The sequence below is a fragment of the Eleutherodactylus coqui genome, chromosome 4, assembly GCF_035609145.1.
Source record: "Eleutherodactylus coqui strain aEleCoq1 chromosome 4, aEleCoq1.hap1, whole genome shotgun sequence".
NCBI classification, from domain to species: Eukaryota; Metazoa; Chordata; class Amphibia; order Anura; family Eleutherodactylidae; genus Eleutherodactylus; species Eleutherodactylus coqui.
In genome coordinates, this window is record NC_089840.1 from 278,255,828 (window position 1) to 278,278,039 (window position 22,212).

A 22,212-nucleotide genomic window follows, 5' to 3' on the forward strand; every position below is an offset into this window, starting at 1 on the left:
GCCACTAGCGCTATCGGATGGGAATTTTACCATCAGTTTGTCCGCCAGGGTCCTGTGGTATGGCATCACTCTCGAACCCCTTTCCTCTTTGGGTATGAGAGTGGAAAGGTTCTCCTTATACCGTGGGTCGAGCAGTGTGTACACCCAGTAATCCGTAGTGGCCAGAATGCGTGTAACGCGAGGGTCACGAGAAAGGCATCCTAACATGAAGTCAGCCATGTGTGCCAGGGTACTTGTACGCAACACATGGCTGTCCTCACTAGGAAGATCACTTTCAGGATCCTCCTCCTCCTCAGGCCATACACGCTGAAAGGATGACAGGGAAGCAGCTTGGGTACCCTCAGCAGTGGGCCAAGCTGTCTCTTCCCCCTCCTCCTCATCCTCCTCATGTTCCTCCCCTCCTCCTCCTCAACGCCCTGAGATATAGACAGGAGGGTGCTCTGACTATCCAGCGACATACTGTCTTCCCCCGCCTCTGTTTCCGAGCGCAAAGCGTCTGCCTTTATGCTTTGCAGGGAACTTCTCAAGAGGCATAGCAGAGGAATGGTGATGCTTATGATTGCAGCATCGTCGCTCACCATCTGGGTAGACTCCTCAAAGTTTCCAAGGACCTGGCAGATGTCTGCCAACCAGGCCCACTCTTCTGTAAAGAATTGAGGAGGCTGACTCCCACTGCGCCGCCCATGTTGGAGTTGGTATTCCACTATAGCTCTACGCTGCTCATAGAGCCTGGCCAACATGTGGAGCATAGAGTTCCACCGTGTGGGTACGTCGCACAGCAGTCGGTGCACTGGCAGATGAAACCGATGTTGCAGGGTGCGCAGGGTGGCAGCGTCCGTGTGGGACTTGCGGAAATGTGCGCAGCAGGTCTGACAAGCGTGGGTAGCTTTTCAGAAACCGCTGAACCACTAAATTAAAGACGTGGGCCAGGCATGGCACGTGCGTGAGGCTGCCGAGCTGCAGAGCCGCCACCAGGTTACGGCCGTTGTCACACACGACCATGCCCGGTTGGAGGCTCAGCGGCGCAAGCCAGCGGTCGGTCTGCTCTGTCAGACCCTGCAGCAGTTCGTGGGCCGTGTGCCTCTTCTCTCCTAAGCTGAGTAGTTTCAGCATGGCCTGCTGACGCTTGCCCACCGCTGTGCTGCCGTGCCGCGCGACACTGACTGCTGGCGACGTGCTGCTGCTGACACATCTTGATTGCGAGACAGAGGTTGCGTTGGAGGAGGAGGAGGGTGGTTTAATGGAGGAAGCATACACCGCCGCAGATACCAGCACCGAGCTGGGGCCCGCAATTCTGGGGGTGGGTAGGACGTGAGCGGTCCCAGGCTCTGACTCGGTCCCAGCCTCCACTAAATTCACCCAATGTGCCGTCAGGGAGATATAGTGGCCCTGCCCGCCTGTGCTTGTCCACGTGTCCGTTGTTAAGTGGACCTTGGCAGTAACCGCGTTGGTGAGGGCGCGTACAATGTTGCGGGAGACGTGGTCGTGCAGGGCTGGGACGGCACATCGGGAAAAGTAGTGGCGACTGGGAACTGAGTAGCGCGGGGCCGCCGCCGCCATCATGTGTTTGAAAGCCTCCGTTTCCACAACCCTAGACGGCAGCATCTTCAGGCTGATAAATTTGGCTATGTGCACGTTTAACGCTTGAGCGTGCAGGTGCGTGGCGGCGTACTTGCGCTTGCGCTCAAACACTTGCGCTAGCGACGGCTGGACGGTGCGCTGACAGACATTGGTGGATGGGGCCAAGGACAGCGGAGGTGAGGGTGTGGGTGCAGGCCAGGAGACGGTAGTGCCTGTGTCCTGAGAGGGGGGTTGGATCTCGGTGGCAGGTTGGGGCACAGGGGGAGAGGGAGTGGTGCAAACCGGAGGCGCTGAACAGCCTTCGTCCCACCTTGTGGGGTGCATGCTGGTGGTGGTGAGGCTGGTGGTGGTGGCTCCCCGGCTGATCTTGGCGCGACAAAGGTTGCATACCACTGTTCGTCGGTCGTCTGCACTCTCAGTGAAAAACTGCCAGACCTTTGAGCACCTCAGCCTCTGCAGGGTGGCATGGCACGAGCGGGCGCTATGGGAAACAGTTGGTGGATTATTCGGTCTGGCCCTGCCTCTACCCCTGGCCACCGCACTGCCTCTTCCAACCTGCCCTGCTGCTGCACTTGCCTCCCCCTCTGAAGACCTGTCCTCAGTAGGCTTAGCAAACCAGGTGGGGTCAGTCACCTCATCGTCCAGCTGCTCTTCCTCCGAATCCTCTGTGCGCTCCTCCCTCGGACTTACTGTCCTTACTACTACCTGACTGATAGACAACTGTGTCTCATCGTCATCGTCCTCCTCACCCACTGAAAGCTCTTGATACACTTGCCGGAAGTCCCCAGCCTCATCCCCCGGACCCCGGGAACTTTCCAAAGGTTGGGCATCGGTCACGACAAACTCCTCCTGTGGGAGAGGAACCATTGCTGCCCATTCTGGGCAGGGGCCCGAGAACAGTTCCTGAGAGTCTGCCTGCTCCTCAGAATGTGTCATTGTAATGAAGTGAGGAGGCTGGGAGGAAGGAGGAGCAGCAGCCAGAGGATTCAGAGTTGCAGCAGTGGACGGCGCAGAACTCTGGGTGGTCGATAGATTGCTGGATGCACTTTCTGCCATCCACGACAGGACCTGCTCACACTGCTCATTTTCTAATAAAGGTCTACCGCGTGGACCCATTAATTGTGAGATGAATGTGGGGACGCCAGAAACGTGCCTCTCTCCTAATCCCGCAGCAGTCGGCTGCGATACACCTGGATCAGGAGCTCGGCCTGTGCCCACACCCTGACTTGGGCCTCCGCGTCCTCGCCCGTGTCCACGTCCACGTCCTCTAGGCCTACCCCTACCCCTCAGCATGGTGTATTACCAGTAGTGCAGAAACAGAACGCTGTAATTAAATGTGCCGCTTATTGGCCTGTGGTTGGAAGCTGACTTCACTTACGGAACGCACAGCAGAGCCAGGAAAGAATTTTGCGCAAACCTGCTGTAGATGTGGCCCTAAGAAGGACCGTTGGGGTTCTTGAAGCCTAATATTACACCTAACACTCTCCCTATAGCAGCTCCGGCACCAGCAGCACTGTCCCTGATCTATGTCAGAATGCATCTGTGGCGAGCCGCGGGAGGGGCCGATTTATATACTCGGGTGACACCTGATCTCGCCAGCCACTCACTGCAGGGGGGTGGTATAGGGCTTGAACGTCGCAGGGGGAAGTTGTAATGCCTTCCCTGTCTTTCTATTGGCCAGAAAAGCGCGCTAACGTCTCAGAGATGAAAGTGAAAGTAACTTGAACATCGCGTGGTGCTCGTCTCGAGTAACGAGCATCTCGAACACGCTAATACTCGAACGAGTATCAAGCTCGGACGAGTACGTTCGCTCATCTCTAGTTGCTATACATTATACCGCTGAGGTAAAATGAATGCTGCGCTGTGATTGGTTGCTATTTTTTATATTGCTGAGTCAGAATAAAAATTGCGCTGTGATTGGTTGTTATTTTTCCTACTGCTGAGGTAACATGAAAGCTGCGCTGTGATAGGTTGTTATATATTATACCACTGAGGTAACATGAAAGCTGCGCTGTGATTGGTTGTTATTAAGGATGAGCGAGTATACTCGCTAAGGCACTACTCGTTTGAGAAATGTGCCTTAGACGAATATCTCCCTGCTCCTCCATAAAGATTCGGGGACCGCTGCAGCTGACAGGTGAGTCGCGGCGGGGAGCAGGGGAGAGCGGGCGGGAGATACTCATCTAAGGCACATTACTTGAACGAGTAGTGCCTTAGCGAGTATACTCGCTCATCCTTAGTTGTTATATTTTATACTGCTGAGGTAACATGAAAGCTGCGCTGTGATTGGTTGCTATATATTATACCACTGAGGTAACATGTAAGCTGCGCTGCGATTGGTTGCTATATATTATACCACTGCTGTGATTGGTTGTTATATAGATATATAAAAACGAATGAATGTATGTCTGTCTTTGCAGCAACGCGCAACGGGTAAGCTAGTGTGTGTATATATATATATATGTATGTGTGTATATATATATATATATATATATATATATATATATATATATATATATATATATATATGGCGAAAGCTCTCACTGACTGACAGACTCACTACTAATTCTCGATGTCATACAAACTTGATATTTGTTGATGCTGCTGCAGGCTTCAATGTAGTCCTGAGCGCCGACAGAACATTTCTCCCTGGTAGCGAGGCTTGAATACCCCGCCTCCAAGGTATATACCCCAACCTCGATTAACCAATCACAGCCATTCAAGGATGTCATTCAATGAATGGCTGTGATTGGTTAATCGAGCACTGGCTCTGATTGACTGAGTTGCTCGATGAATCAATCAGAGCAATCGCTTGCTGGGGGTGGGGTATTCAAGCCCTGCTACCAAAAGAAATGCTCTGTCTGCGTTCAGGACTACACGAAGGCCTGCAGCAGCGCCGGAGACCAGCGCAAGGGACCTGAACACTGCCTGCTAGGTGAGTATTAAGACAACCCCCAAAAAATAAGAAACTGCGCCTCTTTTGAGGGCAAAAATGAATATAAGACAGTGTCTTATTTTCGGGGAAACACGGTAGTGATCAAGATATTTCTGCTTCATGATACACATCAATCTAAATGTTTTTGCCGGGAAATTTGTATTTCCTTTGTGGCCACAGAGCCTATCAGCAGTTGTCTGCAGTTCTACAGGTAGGGAAATATGTCCCGTTCTTGTATTACTTAGTTATCACCTTAAGGCCGGTCTCACATGACTAGATTAGAATTGTGGCATCCACGATCATCACCCGCACAAATGATAATTCAGGTACGAGGGGGCGACAGCCGTGGTCAGGGCCGGATTCTGAGCGACTCCCGCATGCGCAATCCGACCTTTCCTTCTGAGACCGGCCAAAAAGGTAACCAGTCATATAGTTTTTACAATTCAATCTACAATAAAACTTTAACCCTTTCCAATCCACTGTCTGACCTCTGAAGACATTCTGATTGAAGGCTGTACAGCTCCAATGTTAGAAGACGTCCGGCAGGGTATTCTTACTGCATATTACTGGCCGATCTGTTGTCGGGGGCCTCTCCAGCATGTCACATACCGCAGTACTGGCTCTAGCAAGCAGATGGCACCATTGTATAATGGCAGAAAGAGAAAGACCCCTAGGAAACCCTGAATCTAAAATTGGATTGCAAAGGGTTAAGGCTGCTTTAACAGCAGCGACAAAAATCGCACGATTTTCTCGAGATACGTCAGCACTACAGATCGCACGTATGTGAAGCCCATGTTTTCCTATGGGCTCCTTCACATTAGCGATGTTTTGTAGCCCATGTTTCCCTATGGAGCCTTCCTTTGTGTTGGATCACATTGCATGAAATCACGGTTTTCGCGGGATGTGATGCAACTTTTACAGTAGGAAGTCCTACTGTTTGTTCCTAAAATAAACCCTAGCTGCAGTAAAAAAAAAAATGAAAATACATTACCTAACAGGCGCTGTCCGCTCCACCGCACTTCTCCTCCGGCAGCACTTGTTTGTAGTCTTCAGCCACCGTTTCCTGGTCAGAGGGTTCAAAAATATGATTGGCTGCGCCGGGGTGCTTTTGAGAACCAATCACTGCAGTACTTGATGAAGCAATCAGGGTAGGTCACACAGCATTTTACCGCTGTGGAGCCACCGGTGACCCGGCCTATTGCCGCGTAAGGCAACAAAATTGTACTGAGTCCTCGGTCAGGCGCGTTTTTTCGCGCGATTTGCGAATGCGATCTGCACATATATAGAACCATTGCTTCGCAATGGGATCGGTCACATGTCCGCTTTTTATGCGGATATGCGATAAATTATAGGACACGACGAATCGCAGATCGCGCCTATCTGCGTTCTGCGATTCCTTGTGTTCTATATATGCGCTCAATTGAGAACATATACTATAAAGATCGTTCTCCTCTGCCACAGCTGTAACAGCTGAGGCAGAGAAGAACGATGTTCGCCCATTGAATTCAATGGAGCCGGCAATACAGCCGGCTCCATTGAAAGCAATGGGCTGCCGGCGAGCGCAGGATGAATTTTCGGGAAGGGCTTAAAAATATAAGCCCTTCCCTGAAAATCATCCTGAAATGTGTAAAAATAAAAAAAATAAATTATTGAATGACAACTGAGAGCTGCCCCTGATTGGTCCCTGCGCTCAGCCAATCAGAGGCAGCACTCACTCACCCGTTCATGAATTCATGAATGGGTGGGTGAGAGCTGCCTGATTGGTGAGGGCTGTGTCCAATCAGAGGCAGCCCATTCAGCAGGCGGGGATTTTAAATCCCCGCCTGCTGAATACTACACAGAGCAGTTCAGGAAAACTGCCGGCAGCCCATTGCTTTCAATGGAGCTGGCTGTATTGCCAGCTCCATTGAATTCAAGGGGCGAACAGCGGACAGTGCTCCTTTGATCGGGCCCGTTTAGCTGAAAACGCTGCTAGGTGCAGATTTTTCAGCGAATCGTCGGCCCCGGTCACGTGATTTGCGGATGTGCATCCGTTATGCGATCCGCAAACCGCGCGAAAAAAACCCCTTCTGACCGAGGCCTGAGCATGACAGCGTATTCCACGCACGCCGCCATGCGCAGTCACCTATTTTTTTTATATATATTTCCACGGCCATCGCTTTGCAGTGGTGCATTTATTCGCCGCCCATACACAATCTAATTAGGTACAGGCGGCACTGCTTACGTACCCCTAGAGAACAATTGGCTCTCTGTGTGTAATATGCCGCAAAAGAGAAAATGCCGCACTCTTTTTCGCGCTCCTGTAAATGATTCTTATTTGCAAATGTGAAGGTAACCGTGTATAGCAATGCATCTGATTGCCTGCGTATTACCGTGTGTCACACTTATAGCATACGTGTAATATGCGGTAATCATGCGCTCATGTGAGCCGGCCTGCGGGGCTGCAGACACATTCTCACGTAGTCCAGGAAATGAGTCGTGTTTGGAACTTATTCCAAGGAGCAGATCATGTATGGGAATTCATTTTGCAGCAGTATGCAGCGTGGTTTAGGTACGGGTACCGGTACAGGTTAGGGGGCTGAGCTGAACTTTTGTACCCGAGACCCTGAGCCTTTAGTCACGCCCCCCTCCAAATACTAATATCTTCATTCCCCGCCCGAATCCACTAGTGAGTTGGGAGAAGCATTTCACCTCCCCAGACCCCCCTTATAATGATACCTGACCCCCAGTGCTGGTGACCCCACATACCTCCACCTGCAGCCGGACAGGAGCCGTGGGGTTGTTCTGTGCTTACAGGACCTGTGATGATGTCACCATCATGTGATTAGTGTGTGGGAGGAGACAAGGGGTCACATGACCAGGTCTCTGCTCAGTGGATGCAGGACTCTGCTGTATGAGGATGTATTCAGAGAGTGTTTGGTGCAGAGCCGGGCGTGTGTGAGACTGGGGAGCGGAGCCGAGCGTGTGTGAGACGGAGGGGCAGAGACGAGCGTGTGCGAGACGGAGGAGCAGAGCCGAGCGTGTGCGAGACGGCAGAGAGGAGCGGAGCGTGTGTGAGACGGAGGAGCGGAGCCGAGCGTGTGTGAGACGGAGGAGCGGAACCGAGCGTGTGTGAGAAACGGAGGAGCGGAGCCGAGCGTGTGTGAGACAGCAGAGCGGAGCCGAGCGTGTGTGAGACGGAGGAGCGGAGCCGAGCGTGTGTGAGACGGCAGAGAGGAGCGGAGCGTGTGTGAGACGGAGGAGAGGAGCGGAGCGTGTGTGAGACGGAGGAGCGGAGCGGAGCGTGTGTGAGACGGAGGAGCCGAGCCGAGCGTGTGTGAGACGGAGGAGCCGAGCCGAGCGTGTGTGAGACGGAGGAGCCGAGCCGAGCGTGTGTGAGACGGAGGAGCCGAGCCGAGCGTGTGTGAGACGGAGGAGCCGAGCCGAGCGTGTGTGAGACGGAGGAGCCGAGCCGAGCGTGTGTGAGACGGAGGAGCGGAGCCGAGCGTGTGTGAGACGGAGGAGCGGAGCCGAGCGTGTGTGAGACGGCAGAGAGGAGCGGAGCGTGTGTGAGACGGAGGAGCGGAGCCGAGCGTGTGTGAGACGGAGGAGCGGAGCCGAGCGTGTGTGAGACGGAGGAGCGGAGCCGAGCGTGTGTGAGACGGAGGAGCGGAGCCGAGCGTGTGTGAGACGGAGGAGCGGAGCCGAGCGTGTGTGAGACGGAGGAGCGGAGCCGAGCGTGTGAGAGACGGAGGAGCGGAGCCGAGCGTGTGAGAGACGGAGGAGCGGAGCCGAGCGTGTGTGAGACGGAGGAGCGGAGCCGAGCGTGTGGGAGACGGAGGAGCGGAGCGAGCGGTGGGAGACGGAGGAGCGGAGCCGAGCGTGTGGGAGACGGAGGAGCGGAGCCGAGCGTGTGGGAGACGGAGGAGCGGAGCCGAGCGTGTGGGAGACGGAGGAGCGGAGCCGAGCGTGTGGGAGACGGAGGAGCGGAGCCGAGCGTGTGGGAGACGGAGGAGCGGAGCCGAGCGTGTGAGAGACGGAGGAGCGGAGCCGAGCGTGTGGGAGACGGAGGAGCGGAGCCGAGCGTGTGTGAGACGGAGGAGCGGAGCCGAGCGTGTGGGAGACGGAGGAGCGGAGCCGAGCGTGTGGGAGACGGAGGAGCGGAGCCGAGCGTGTGGGAGACGGAGGAGCGGAGCCGAGCGTGTGGAGACGGAGGAGCGGAGCCGAGCGTGTGGGAGACGGAGGAGCGGAGCCGAGCGTGTGGGAGACGGAGGAGCGGAGCCGAGCGTGTGGGAGACGGAGGAGCGGAGCCGAGCGTGTGGGAGACGGAGGAGCGGAGCCGAGGTGTGGGAGACGGAGGAGCGGAGCCGAGCGTGTGGGAGACGGAGGAGCGGAGCCGAGCGTGTGGGAGACGGAGGAGCGGAGCCGAGCGTGTGGGAGACGGAGGAGCGGAGCCGAGCGTGTGGAGACGGAGGAGCGGAGCCGAGCGTGTGGGAGACGGAGGAGCGGAGCCGAGCGTGTGGGAGACGGAGGAGCGGAGCCGAGCGTGTGGGAGACGGAGGAGCGGAGCCGAGCGTGTGGGAGACGGAGGAGCGGAGCCGAGCGTGTGGGGAGACGGAGGAGCGGAGCCGAGCGTGTGTGTGTGAGACGGAGGAGCGGAGCCGAGCGTGCTGTGTGGAGACGGAGGAGCGGAGCCGAGCGTGTGTGAGACGGAGGAGCGGAGCCGAGCGTGTGTGAGACGGAGGAGCGGAGCCGAGCGTGTGGGAGACGGAGGAGCGAGCGAGCGAGAGTGTGGGAGACGGAGGAGCGGAGCCGAGCGTGTGGGAGACGGAGGAGCGGAGCCGAGCGTGTGGGAGACGGAGGAGCGGAGCCGAGCGTGTGGGAGACGAGGAGCGGAGCCGGAGCTAGCGTGTGGGAGACGGAGGAGCGGAGCCGAGCGTGTGGGAGACGGAGGAGCGGAGCCGAGCGTGTGGGAGACGGAGGAGCGGAGCCGAGCGTGTGGGAGACGGAGGAGCGGAGCCCGAGCGTGTGGGAGACGGAGGAGCGGAGCCGGAGCGAGGTGGAGACGGAGGAGCGGAGCCGAGCGCGTGGGAGACGGAGGAGCGGAGCCGTGCGCGTGGGAGACGGAGGAGCGGAGCCGTGCGCGTGGGAGACGGAGGAGCGGAGCCGTGCGCGTGGGAGACGGAGGAGCGGAGCCGTGTGCGTGGGAGACGGAGGAGCGGAGCCGTGTGCGTGGGAGACGGAGGAGCGGAGCCGTGTGCGTGGGAGACGGAGGAGCGGAGCCGTGTGCGTGGGAGACGGAGGAGCGGAGCCGTGTGCGTGGGAGACGGAGGAGCGGAGCCGTGTGCGTGGGAGACGGAGGAGCGGAGCCGTGTGCGTGGGAGACGGAGGAGCGGAGCCGTGTGCGTGGGAGACGGAGGAGCGGAGCCGTGTGCGTGTGAGACGGAGGAGCGGAGCCGTGTGCGTGTGAGACGGAGGAGCGGAGCCGTGTGCGTGTGAGACGGAGAAGCGAAGCCGTGTGCGTGTGAGACGGAGGAGCGAAGCCGTGTGCGTGTGAGACGGAGGAGCGGAGTCGAGTGCGTGCGAGATGGAGGAGTGGAGCCATGTGCATGTGAGATGGAGGATCGGAGCCGTGTGCTTGTGAGATGGAGGAGCCGAGCCGTGTGAATCAGATAGAGGAGAAGAGTTGGGTGTGTGTAGTGACCCAGTGACTGGTATACTGTGTATGAGATCGCTGTGGGGGGATATAGAGAAGTCTCTAGATTATTGGCTTTCTTTCCTGTTAGACAGGACGAAGTTAATTCAATGAGTTCACAACGCTCCCCCCCCCCCCCCCCCAGTCTCTAGACACTGGAAGCCCCCTAGTGCGGCCAGCCTGCTCTGTGATAGGTCAGCCTTGTTAGGCTACAAGAAGCTCCTAGAAGGGGGTGGGGGTTATAAAGAGCTGTCCTTCCTGTCTTGTGTGCTAGTAATCATCTGAGTGGACATCAGTCAGGAGCTTTAGTCCCCAAAAGCTGGATAACCCAGTCAAGCACCTTAGGACAGCAGCCATGGAGAAACCATTGTACAGAAGAATTCCTCCCTGCGAGAGATTACAGAGTAAAGAGATGGGAACAGATGTTCCCGGGCCCAAGTACATGTGTATAAGGTACATGTAGTGAGCCGTATATGTGTAATGTAGATGTAGGGGGCTGTATATGTGTAATATACACAGAGGGCACAATCAAAGGGAAAAATGGGAAGGAACTGAATGACCAACAGAGTATCGAGGATTGGTGGAGGAATACTGAAAGGAACTATATACCTGCAACCACATACCTGGACCATTGCATGTGGTGGAGCCTGTGGACTTGGAGCTCCATTATGGAGTCAGAAGTAGTTATGGCAGTGAAACAACTAGCCAAAACTAAAGCACCAGGCATAGATAACATACCGGCAGAGCTATTGCTGCCAGTACCAGTGAAAACCATCATAGCGCTGTTCCAGGCAGTATGGGCATCCACACAATGGCCACAGGACTGGGAAAGATCTGTCTTCATCCCTCTACCAAAAAAAGTGACTCCCAGAGTTGCTCCAGCTACCGAACAATAGCACTCATTCAGCATGCAAACAAGATCCTTCTCAAAATTATACAGGAAAGACTGAGATCAGTAGTCAAACCGGCACTCCCTGATGCGCAGGCAGGATTCCGTCGAGGACGCAGCACTCGCTCCCACATTGCAAACGTGCAATGGACCATGAAAAATGGTTTGGGATTGGCAAGGGCATGCGACACAGCTGCATCCAACAGGGCTTCTTGTTTAACCCATATGCGGAAGAGATCATGCAGAAAATGGACCTAGATGAATTGGAAATTGGTGTGGAAATAGGTGGAAGACACATCAACAATTTCCATAATACAGATGACACAACTCTGCTTGCAGAAACAGAAGCAGGTCTGATATGTAAGATTAAAAGTGGAAAAAATGGGCCTCTACCTGAATTTAAAGAAGAGTAAATTTATGAAAACTGCAAAAAATGGCTAAATTCAAATCAAAAGGAGCACATACAGCTGCCAGCAAGCCATGGGAGCGTATCTTCATTGGAGCAGAGGAGGTCATGATTTACAGGACTCACACAACGTGGGCAGACCAGGTCTCCCTTCTAGTCTTCACCCCTCATAGTTGACGAACCTAGTGAACATTTTTAACTAGGCTTCCCCTCCTCATCTTAGCCCTGCACCCCACAGAGCTGTTGCCTAAATTTATGTTGTTATGCCTTTTGAATAAAGCATACCTTTAGAAATCACTACTTAAAATTTTCCGCTCCGCAATAAAATAGTTGCCATACTGTCTGATGAGCGAGCCGGACCATCTGTGTGTAGTTTCTGCATAAGCCCTCCCCCTTTCCTTTCGTGTTGTGAGATCATCAACCACAGTTCTAATGTTGCTGAAGAGGCTTTCTTTCAAATCTTGCAACAAGTCAGGGATGAGCTTGCAGCATTGTCTAACTTGAAGGAAATCAGCAAAACCATCAGCCAATTAAAAAATAACAAAGCCAGAAGACCGGATGGGATTCACGTTAAAATCTTCAACCTTTTCCAATCCACTGTCTGATGTCTAAAGACATTCAGATTGAAGGCTGCACAGCTCCGATGTCAGAATACGTCCGGCAGGGTATTCCTATTGTATATTACTGGCCACTCTGTTGTCAGGGGCCTCTCCAGCATGCCACATACTGTAGTACTGCCTCTAGCCAGCAGATGGTGCCGTTGTATAATGGCAGAAAGAGAAAACCCCCTAGGAAACCCTTAATCCAAAATTGGAGTGCAAAGGGTTAAAGAGGGTGGACCTGAGCTGACATAATAACTGCACCAGCTGATTAAAAAAGTGTGGGTGACTGATAAAATCCAGGCAGACTTTAAGGACGCCACTATCATCACTCTTTCCAAAAAGGGGGAAAGAACAGACTGCGGAAACTATCAAAGTATCTCCCTTCTAACTTCTGCAGGGAAAATCCTTGCAAACCATCTTCTATCCATTTCAGAAGACATCCACCCGGAATTGCAGAATGGCTTCCACCCTTCCAGAGGAACAGTGGATATGATCTTCACGACACGACAGCTCCAAGAAAAATGCAGAGAACAAAACTAACCCCTGTACATGGCTTTCATTGAACTTGCAAAGGCATTCGACACAATGAATCACAATGCTCTTTGAACCATCCTCCAAAAAAATCGGATGCCCTAATAAATTCGTAAAAATCCTGCGGCTCCTTCAATGGCAAAAGGTACAGTCAGGGGTCAAACAGGTTTGTGTTATTGCCCCAACTTACTTTTCTATCTTTATAGCTGTGATACTGCACTTTCTTGATGAGAAGCTTCCCATTGGCGTGGAAATCATCTATCGGACAGTTGGCAAACCATTTAACCTTAACAGACTGAAAGCCAAAACCAAGCTCACCATTACGTCTCTTATAGAACTCCAATATGCTAATGATAACATAGTCTTTGCTCATTCAGAAGCTCTACAAGCCAGTTCTACAACACTGTCTGAGCTCTGCGAGTATAGCTTCTTTTTGAATGCAGCAGAGAGTGTTTGAGGACCCGGATATTCGTAGAGATACCAAGATGTTTATAAAACTATGGTCCTTCTAACCCTCTTATATGCCTGTCAAATGTGGAATGTCTACAAACGTCACTCTCAACTTCTGGAATGATTCCATCAGCGTTGCCCTGGAAAAATCCTGCAAATCTCTTGGGAAGACAGGAGGACAAATGTCAGCATTCTGGAAGAAGCAAAGACCACCAGCATTGAAGTGATGATCTTATACTATCAACTTTGCTGGACTAGTCATGTTGTTTGAATCCCAACTAACGTCACCTAAAGCCATTGATATACTCTCAAGAACGGAAAATGGAAAGTTTTGGGACAGCAAAAAATGTAAAGATGGGCTTAAAGCTAACCTTAAAAACTGTGGCACAGACATTCAGTACTTAAAAGCTCTGGCGCTCAAGCTCTCATTTTGGGAGTCAGCCATTACCAACAGCACTGTGAATTTTGAAGAAGCACAAGTGGAGGGTGAAAGGGAGAAACATATCAAAAAGAAAGCACATCAAGCCAACCCTTGTCGGGACAGTTTCACTTGGAAACCAATGTCCTCACTGCAAATGAACCTGCTGATCAAGAAAAGGTCTCTATAGTCACCTACGGACCCACCGCAAAGCCCCCATACTTGGAAGGCAATCATACTCGTCCACGAGTGATAACCTATGGGGGATGGTAACATCATTCACTGAGACAGAGCACTGATCTGTATCTGTCCACAAAAAGGCCAAATTATTTGCATATATGCGGCTCCACGTTCAAAAAAAAATAAAAGTTTTTGTTTAAAGAAATTGCAACTTCCCTGACGAGTTCTTTGATGTTTAAGAGGAAGAGATCTGTAAAACATTTCCAATGTTCAGAATATTAATGTCTTCTCCCCTTTGTGAACCCTCTCATGTTTAATAAGACCTGATTTAGATATGAAACATTTCCCACATTCTTATCATGAAAATTGATGGGCTGGTGGTGACACTGGCTAATATTTATGCCCTAAACTCATCTCAGATCAGATTTCGAAACAAAGTCTTGAAGAAAATTAGAAGGATTCAGAAAGCCCCCCCTAATAGTTTGTGGAGACTTTAACCTCATAGCCAAGAGAGAAATGGATTCTAGTGGATGGGGAAGGATATCTACACCCTCATTGTCTTCATTAATAAACAAAGAGGAATTATATGATTCATTTCGATACCTCAATGCTCATTCTAGAGAGTATTCCTTTGATTCATCTAGACATAGATCCTTTTCCAGAATAGACATGTTTCTGGTTGATCTTTTCTTGGTGCAAGGAATGAGAAAGGCTTCCATTGGCACAATCCTATACTCAGATCACGCCCGTCATAGGCAATTTCCACAAACGTCTTTACAGACAAGGTATGGCGTAATAACACTTATCTGATGTAGATGCCGGTCCATCAGGAGAAGATCACAAAATCCTTGCAATATTATTTTGATATGAATGATTAACCAGGTACTGATCTATTTATATTATGTAATGCCCATAAATCAATTATAAGAGCTATTATGATTTAGCCGGGAGCTATTTTAAAAAAAAATAAAAAAGCAAGAAGATATGGTCCGTGTTAGCATGGATTGACCCCTTAGTGACCAAGCCTGTTTGTGTCTAAATGACCAGGCCAAATTTTGGAAATCTGACATGTGACACTTTAGCATAGAATAACCCCGTAAAGGTTTTGCATATCCAAGCGATTCTGACATTGTTTTTTCCCCACATATTGTACTTCATTTAGGTAGTAAAAATAGACTGATACATTTTGGGTATTTTTATTAAAAGTGTTAAAATTGGGAACATTTTGAAAAAAAAAATCATTTTTTCACATTTTCAACAGCAATATCTCAAATATGAGAAAATAGCGTACAAAATTTTTTGATAAGATATATATTTCCATGTTTACTTTATTTTGGGTGCACATTGAAAAAATTGTCATTTTTTAAAAACCATTTAGGGGACATACAAATTTAACATTAATTATTAACATTTCGAGGAACATTTTGTTTTCCTGCACCAAGCCAAGATTGCAAAGGCTCAAAGGTGTCAGAATGATAGATACCCCCACAAATGACCCCATTTTAAAAAATACACCCCTTAAAATATTCACTGAGGGGGGTCATGAGTATTTGACCCCACAGTTTTTTTCAGAAATTAATGCAATTTAGAGGAGAAAAAAAATTAAATTTAATATTTTTGCAAATATGTCATTTTTAAAGACAGGATTTTGTTCTATAGTGCACATGAAAATAAGGATTTGCACCCCAAAATGGATACCCCTGTTTGTCCTGTGTTCAGAAACATACCCATTGTGGCCCTAATATGTCTGTATGCACAACAGACCCAAACCGAGAGGAGCAGAGGACACCCACAAATGACCCCATTTTAAAAATTAGACCCCTTAAAGGGGTTGTCTCGCGAAATCAAGTGGGTCTATACACTTCTGTATGGCCATATTAATGCACTTTGTAATGTACATCGTGCATTAATTATGAGCCATACAGAAGTTATTCACTTACCTGCTCCGTTGCTAGCGTCCTCGTCTCCATGGTTCCGTCTAAATTCGCTGGCGGCTTGCTTTTTTAGACGCGCTTGCGCAGTCCGGTCTTCTGCTCTGAGCACGAGCCGCTTCAGTGTGCTCGCCGCTACAGCTCTTCTGCGCATGCGCAGACGAGCTGTATCTTCTCGGGAGCGCGCTGGAGCGGCCATTCTGCTACCATCCTCTGTTAGAGGAAGGTGCAGAAACTGGAGCCGCCCAGCCGAGAAGCCCAGCCCAGCAGCCCAGCCGCCCAGGTAAGTGATGGGTGACGGACTGACGGGGGTGACGCGTGACTGACTGCCGCTGTGGCCCCGGAGCCTACCGCTGGGGAGCCGGGGGCTAGCGCGGGGAAACCGGGGGCTAGCACCGGTTACCTGCTGCCTGGCGGTGGGTGACTGGTCGGCCGCGTTCAATCCCGGAGTCCGGTCGGCAGCTGCGGGGCGTCTGGTTGTCAGGGAGACACAGCTGGTAGCGTCTCGGGAGCGCGCACGTCGGGCTACAGCAAGCGATGGGAAAAGAGCTGGCGGCCATCTTGGGGAAACTTTTTATAAGTTGCTGAAACGCTGGAACTGTAAGTACAAACCAGCTAGAAAAGTCATTTACAGGGGGGCTTAGTAATGTTTGCTTAATTAGGGGGACTGGGCAAAAAAAAAATTTTACTGCTTCCTCGAGACAACTGCTTTAACAAATTCATCTAGGGGTGTACTGTGTATTTTGACTCCACAGTTTTTGAATGACTCGAAGCAAAGCAGAAGGAAAAAAAATGTGATTTTCTTTTTTTGGCAATTGTCATTTTAAAAAGTTTTTTTTGTACAGCACACATATGAATGAAGGCTTGCACCCCAAAATGGATACCCCCCGTTTGTCCCATGTTCAGAAACATACCCATTGTGGCCCTAATCTTCTGTAACCCTTAACTGTTAACTTTTACATGATTGCCATTATCCATTGGATAACGGCGATCACGTGACTGGAAACCGCTCACCACGGCCCTCAGTTACTGCTCCAAGCTCTCGGCTACTATTAGTAACCAGGAGCAAGGAGATTTTAAATTTCCCAGGTCCTCCCCAGCTTCTCTGCTTGCGTTGTGCTGGCGACGGATGCATGCGCCACAGCAATGAAGAGGTCTACAGAAAAGGATCACTGCAGGCCTTAGGTAAGTAATTTCACCTTCCCTCACGGTTCAGATCTAACTTGCACCAACTCATTGGAAGTCCATCTTAAGGTAGTCACAAAATGGTACTACTCCCCTATCAGATTGGCCAGACTTTTACCCAGTACTAACGGAACCTGTCGGAGAGGATGTGAGGATTCAAGCTCCCTAATGCATATTTTTTGGGAATGCCAGAGATCAGAGCTAAGGAGTCTCTATCCACACCCTGTCTCTTAAATTCTAACCTCCTCTCATTCATTATTAATAAAAAGGTTAAAGATGTTGCAAATTAAAAGGTTAATAAGGTTTTGCTTTATTAGAATATGACAATTATAAAAAGGTCAGGCTGAATTTACTGATTAGGATGTGATGTTAACGTGTATTCCTTTAACTCTTTCGATACTTGTTTCATATAGAATAGTTTAACTTCATTAGGCAATGAAGACACATTTATTGTAATGCTTAAAATGTCTTTATTAATAAAAATCATTGAACATAAACATAGACTTAAATTGTCAAGAGACAGAAGACCTAGCACTGGCGTGACAGAGGAAAGCACACCAATACTTAGGGCAAGGAGGAAGTGCATCAGCTCAGCTTAAATAGTTAAGTGATTGCCCATCAATCTCACAGCTGATCTGAGAGCCAGAGGACTGGTTAACCCTCTCAGTGCTGGATGAAAACAGACAGATAGGGTCCATATGCACAGGAATAGCAGAATGATGTTTGTGGCTGCCTGGAACAGCAAGAGGGCGGCAGAAATGAGTAGCAGACCTTACATGTGCAGCAAGATGTTGTTTTAGGTTAAAGCATTTCCCACACTCTGAACATGAATAAGGCTTCTCTCCTGTGTGGATGCTCTGATGTAGAACAAGATGCTGTTTCCGGTTAAAACATTTCCCACACTCTGAACATAAATATGACTTGTCTCCTGTGTGAATTCTCTGATGTGTAGCAAGATGTGTTTTCTGGTTAAAACATTTTCCACAGTCTGGACAAGAAAATGGTTTCTCCCCTGTGTGAATTCTCTGATGTTCAACAAGATATGATTTATAGGTAAAACATTTCCCACACTCTGAACATGAATATAGTTTCTCCTCTGCATGAATTCTCTGATGTGCAACAAGTTTTGATTTACAGTTAAAACATTTCTCACATTCTGGACATGAAAATGGTTTCTCTCCTGTGTGCGTTTTCTGATGTCTAACAAGATGTTGTTTATTTTTAAAACATTTCCCACATTCTGAACATGAGAATGGCTTCTCCCCTGTGTGAATTCTTTCATGTTTAATAAGATCTGGCTTATATGTAAAGCATTTCCCACATTCTGAACACGAAAACGGCTTCTCCCCTGTGTGAATTCTTTGATGTCTGACTAGAACTGATTTAAATGAAAAACATTTCCCACATTCTGGACATGAAAATGGCCTCTCCCCTGTGTGAATTATCTGATGTGTAACAAGACCTCTTTTACCTGAAAAACATTTCCCACATTCTGAACATGAATATGGCTTTATCCCTTCGTAAACATTTTGATGTTCAACACCACTTCTGTAAATTTTGTTTTTCTTAACCACCTGTGATGAATTATTAGATAATGATGGTGATAAAGAGTCAGATGATAGATCTTTGCTGTGAAGGACTGACGGTATATTTGCGCTAATGGCAGGCTCTTCATATTTATATTGTATGATATCATGATCTTCCACTTTACAGTTTGAAAATATTAGATGTCCCTCTGAGCTCCTGGTGCCGTCATCTGCCAAGGACAAAACCAATTTTCTTATTTTTGAAAATAATTACAATTACACTGATATCTTATTAAATTTATGACATGTCTTTTTTCAGCCTAACATACTAAGTTACGCATATATAAAATCTTCCTACAAATTGCAAGGAAGGAAGGAAAAAAGGTTAACCACATCCCACTGGAACAGATGGGCAAGCAGCAGAAAGGTTGATCAATATAGAGCTTTTATTAGGATGGGCAACAAGTTTTGGCATTTTATTATGGCCATGACAAACTGTAATCACTGTGGATGTGGAACCACTGTGTCAACCTACCGGGTAGGTGATGATCCAATACAACAGGGCTGACAGCCGACCCCAGCATGAGAGGTACAAACCCCATATACAGATGGAAACTAGGGAAAGTATCTTGCCCTGAGCTGCTAATCAGGAGAGGTAAACCCCTGCCTATAAGCGGGCCTAGCGTCCTGATAAGGACGACTCCACGGTCTTCCTTTAGGGACTGACTCACCCTGACAGGACAGAACACCTATAAAACAAAACACAGAACAATACCGGGGAGTACAGAAACAAAGGAGGTACAAGCGGACAAGAATAAACAGAGAAGCAGACTCACAAGGATAACAGACAGCAGGATACACGAACGGAGAACACAGAACACGAGCAGATAGCAAGGTAGCAAGATAACTGCCAGAGCAGCGGCTAAACATGAAGTTATGGAAACAAATTACACAGCAACACTACAACACTGTCTGAAAGGCCCAGGGCAGCGATATAGGGCGGTGATTAGAAAAGGGACATCAGCTGTGAAGGAGGTTCAGAAGCAATTAACCCTAGGAGTGCTGGAAGGGAATAAATGTGAGTTCAGTGAACAGGGCGAGCAGGGTGACGCCCACATCTGCTAGACACAGAAGCAGAGGATTGTGTCTGAACAGTGCATCTAACAGGAACAACTTAAATTGATTAACAAGTACAGAGAGAGGGGAGCGTGTGACATCATATGTACTGCCCACTGTATACAAAACTTTGTGAATGAAAGTAGCCATATTTCAATAAATAAAACAATATATAGAAATAGGAACCAATAAGTAATTAAAAACATATAAATTGGTCTATAATAAAATGTAATATATAAAAAACAGTAGTACTCATCTGCAAGGCACTAAAAGTAGCATTAATATTGTTTTGATTTTTACCCTGATTCAAAAGCTGTAAATCAGGGTATTGAGTAAAAAACAAATCACAGAAAGCGGCCAAATACTCACTGATATACTGATACAAGAGGGCAGGTATATACACCACTTATCCCCAAAGATGCAGATAGCCAGACTGCTAAATGAAGGAGCAACCTGACTAGGTGTCAGGTCACATAGTAAATGTAGTGCACCATGCAGGCCTACAACCTATTAATGATGCCATATTTGAATCCAGCGGGTTTCCCTAAACCCCACAGATGAACTACACTGGCACTGGTACTAGCAACCTAAGCTTAATGTGGTTACTGGCTGTCTACATGTTGAGGGATAAGTGGTGTACATGCCTGCCCTCTTGTATCAGTATATCAGTGAGTATATGGCCGCTTTCTGTGAATTTTTTGTCTGTTTTATATTTACCTTTCTGTGATTTTAGGTTATTTTGTCCCGTCTATTACCTGGTGATGGGAGGGGCTGGTGGTCCTCCATCATGATGTCCTTGTACAGATCCTTGTGTCCTTCTATATACTCCCACTCCTCCATGGAGAAATAGACAGTGATGTCCTGACACCTTATAGGAACCTGACAACACAATGATACCGTCATCACCCAGACACGTTATACCGCCATAGCGTTACTGTATAATGTCCCAGCATTCCCAGCAGCGTCACCTCTCCAGTCAGCAGCTCAATCATCTTGTTGGTGAGTTCTAGGATCTTCTGCTCATTGATCTCCTCCAGTATCAGGGGGTGAGGTGGAGGCCCTGTGGTTGGGCTCAGGGGTCTTCCCCATCCATCAGACACCGGGGCCTGACAGCCATCACTAGAAGTCTTCTTGACTACCGTGTAATCCTGTTTATGGGGAGATACATCCATAAATATCCCTGCAGAGATTCCCAAAGTCCTTCATGTCTCCAGTTATGGACAACAATTAGTAAGATTCTCTTCAGATCTCCTATCATATAATTTGTTAACAAAAGGTTGTCTTATTTTGAGAATAAATATGGGAAATGTTGGGAAACTGTATAAAACAGACTTTATTTATCTATTAGATCCGGCACTGGCACTCTGGTTCTCTGAGATGAGTTCATGCAGCGATAATGTCACTGTAACCAACAGGTGAGTTAGGACCCTTTTCAATAGGATAACTTGTTGGGTGCAGATGCCTGGCATGTCATCTCAGTGATGAATCTTCCTGTGCTTTTAAACAGGAGTGATTATAATAATTATTGCTCAGTGAATGGAGTCGGATCGGGCCGGGGATCCTTTCGACCCCATTCACAGTAAACAGGCAGTTTATCATAAACGAACAACTGCCTGTTCACATGGGCAGATCTATCATTCAGTTTTCTACATACAGAAACTGAACGATGAACAAGAAGTGAGCAAATTGTCATTCAGTCGGGGCAGCATTTACACTGAACGATAATCATTCAGATTCCTTCTGGATTCATGAATCTGAACAATTTATCGACCGTGTAACAGGGTCCTTAGGCTCGTTTTGTAGTTTTATTCAATTACCCATCATCCCCAGAATCTCTCACCTCTCCTGTAAGCTGGAAGAGTATCTCTAGGGTGAGGGTGAATATATTCTCCGCCATCTTGTCCCGGTTCCTATCCATCCTTGTCGGGTCAATCAGGAAAATGATCTGATATAAAAAAAAATTATCAGCAGAGGATTCTGAATGGGAAAATAGGAGACCATAGTAGATCTGAGCTGGTAAGAACTGAGATCACTGGCCTTTAGCTTGATGCTGTTCTATGCACCCCCACCTCCTGAACAACTATTACTATTATTTTGTGTGGCCACAAAGTCTCGCAACTTTTTAGCGCTTTTCTGCCAGGATTTTTTGAAATATAAGCCCTACCCTGAAAACAAGGCCTACCTGCATAAAAAAAATAAAAATACATCACGCAAGAGGCGCTGTGGGCTCCGTCGCAGGAATCCTCTGCAGCTCTGGCAGACTTGCTTGAAGGTTTTAGTCAGTGCTTCCTGGTTTAAAAGTTCAAATCCTTGCTTCCAGGAAGAACTGGCTCTGATTGGTTCTCAAGCACCGTGGCTCAGCCAATCACTGCAGCGCTTGATGAACCAATCACAGCCATGGCATTTTCATGTGATGCGATGCAACACAAAGCAAGGTTCCATAGGGAAGCATGGGCTACAAAACATAGCAAATCGCAGCAATATTCAGCAGGCCACAATCTTTCCCCCCGCAATGTAGCGGCCTACAAAACATCACTAATGTAAAGGAACCCATTGGAAAGCATGGGCTTCACATACTTGCGTTCTGTAGCACTGTCGCATCACGATAAAATCGCACGATTTTCTCGACCGTGTGAAAGTGGCATAAATCTGCCTTTATGGTGGGGGGGGGGGGGTAGTTTATTAAGGCCAGTCTTAATATTACCCTCACTGGTGTACAGCTAGCCTCGCTCTGCAACAGTGGTGATCGGTGAGACTAACTATCCCTTCTGTTAATCCTTTACCTGAC

General features: G+C 48.9%; 2 protein-coding genes across 2 annotated transcripts in view; both read right to left on the reverse strand.

The window, feature by feature from the left end:
* LOC136626721 (zinc finger protein 850-like) overlaps window positions 1–22,212 on the reverse strand; it is a 129,111-nt gene that overhangs the window by 13,530 nt on the left and 93,369 nt on the right. The window contains exons 7-9 of the mRNA XM_066601728.1: window positions 22,135–22,153; window positions 17,378–18,150; window positions 12,809–12,876 (exon numbers count right to left, since the gene is read on the reverse strand). Coding sequence (XP_066457825.1) covers window positions 12,809–12,876; window positions 17,378–18,150; window positions 22,135–22,153 — 860 coding nt within the window. The remainder of the gene's footprint in view (window positions 1–12,808; window positions 12,877–17,377; window positions 18,151–22,134; window positions 22,154–22,212) is intronic.
* Window positions 18,474–21,446, reverse strand: LOC136624500 (oocyte zinc finger protein XlCOF29-like). Its single transcript, XM_066598487.1, has 3 exons — window positions 21,265–21,446; window positions 20,393–20,572; window positions 18,474–18,538 (listed from the first exon to the last, which is right to left on the reverse strand). Exons 1-3 carry the CDS (start codon window positions 21,340–21,342, stop codon window positions 18,506–18,508), a joined length of 291 nt encoding a protein of 96 aa, XP_066454584.1. The 5' UTR covers window positions 21,343–21,446; the 3' UTR covers window positions 18,474–18,505.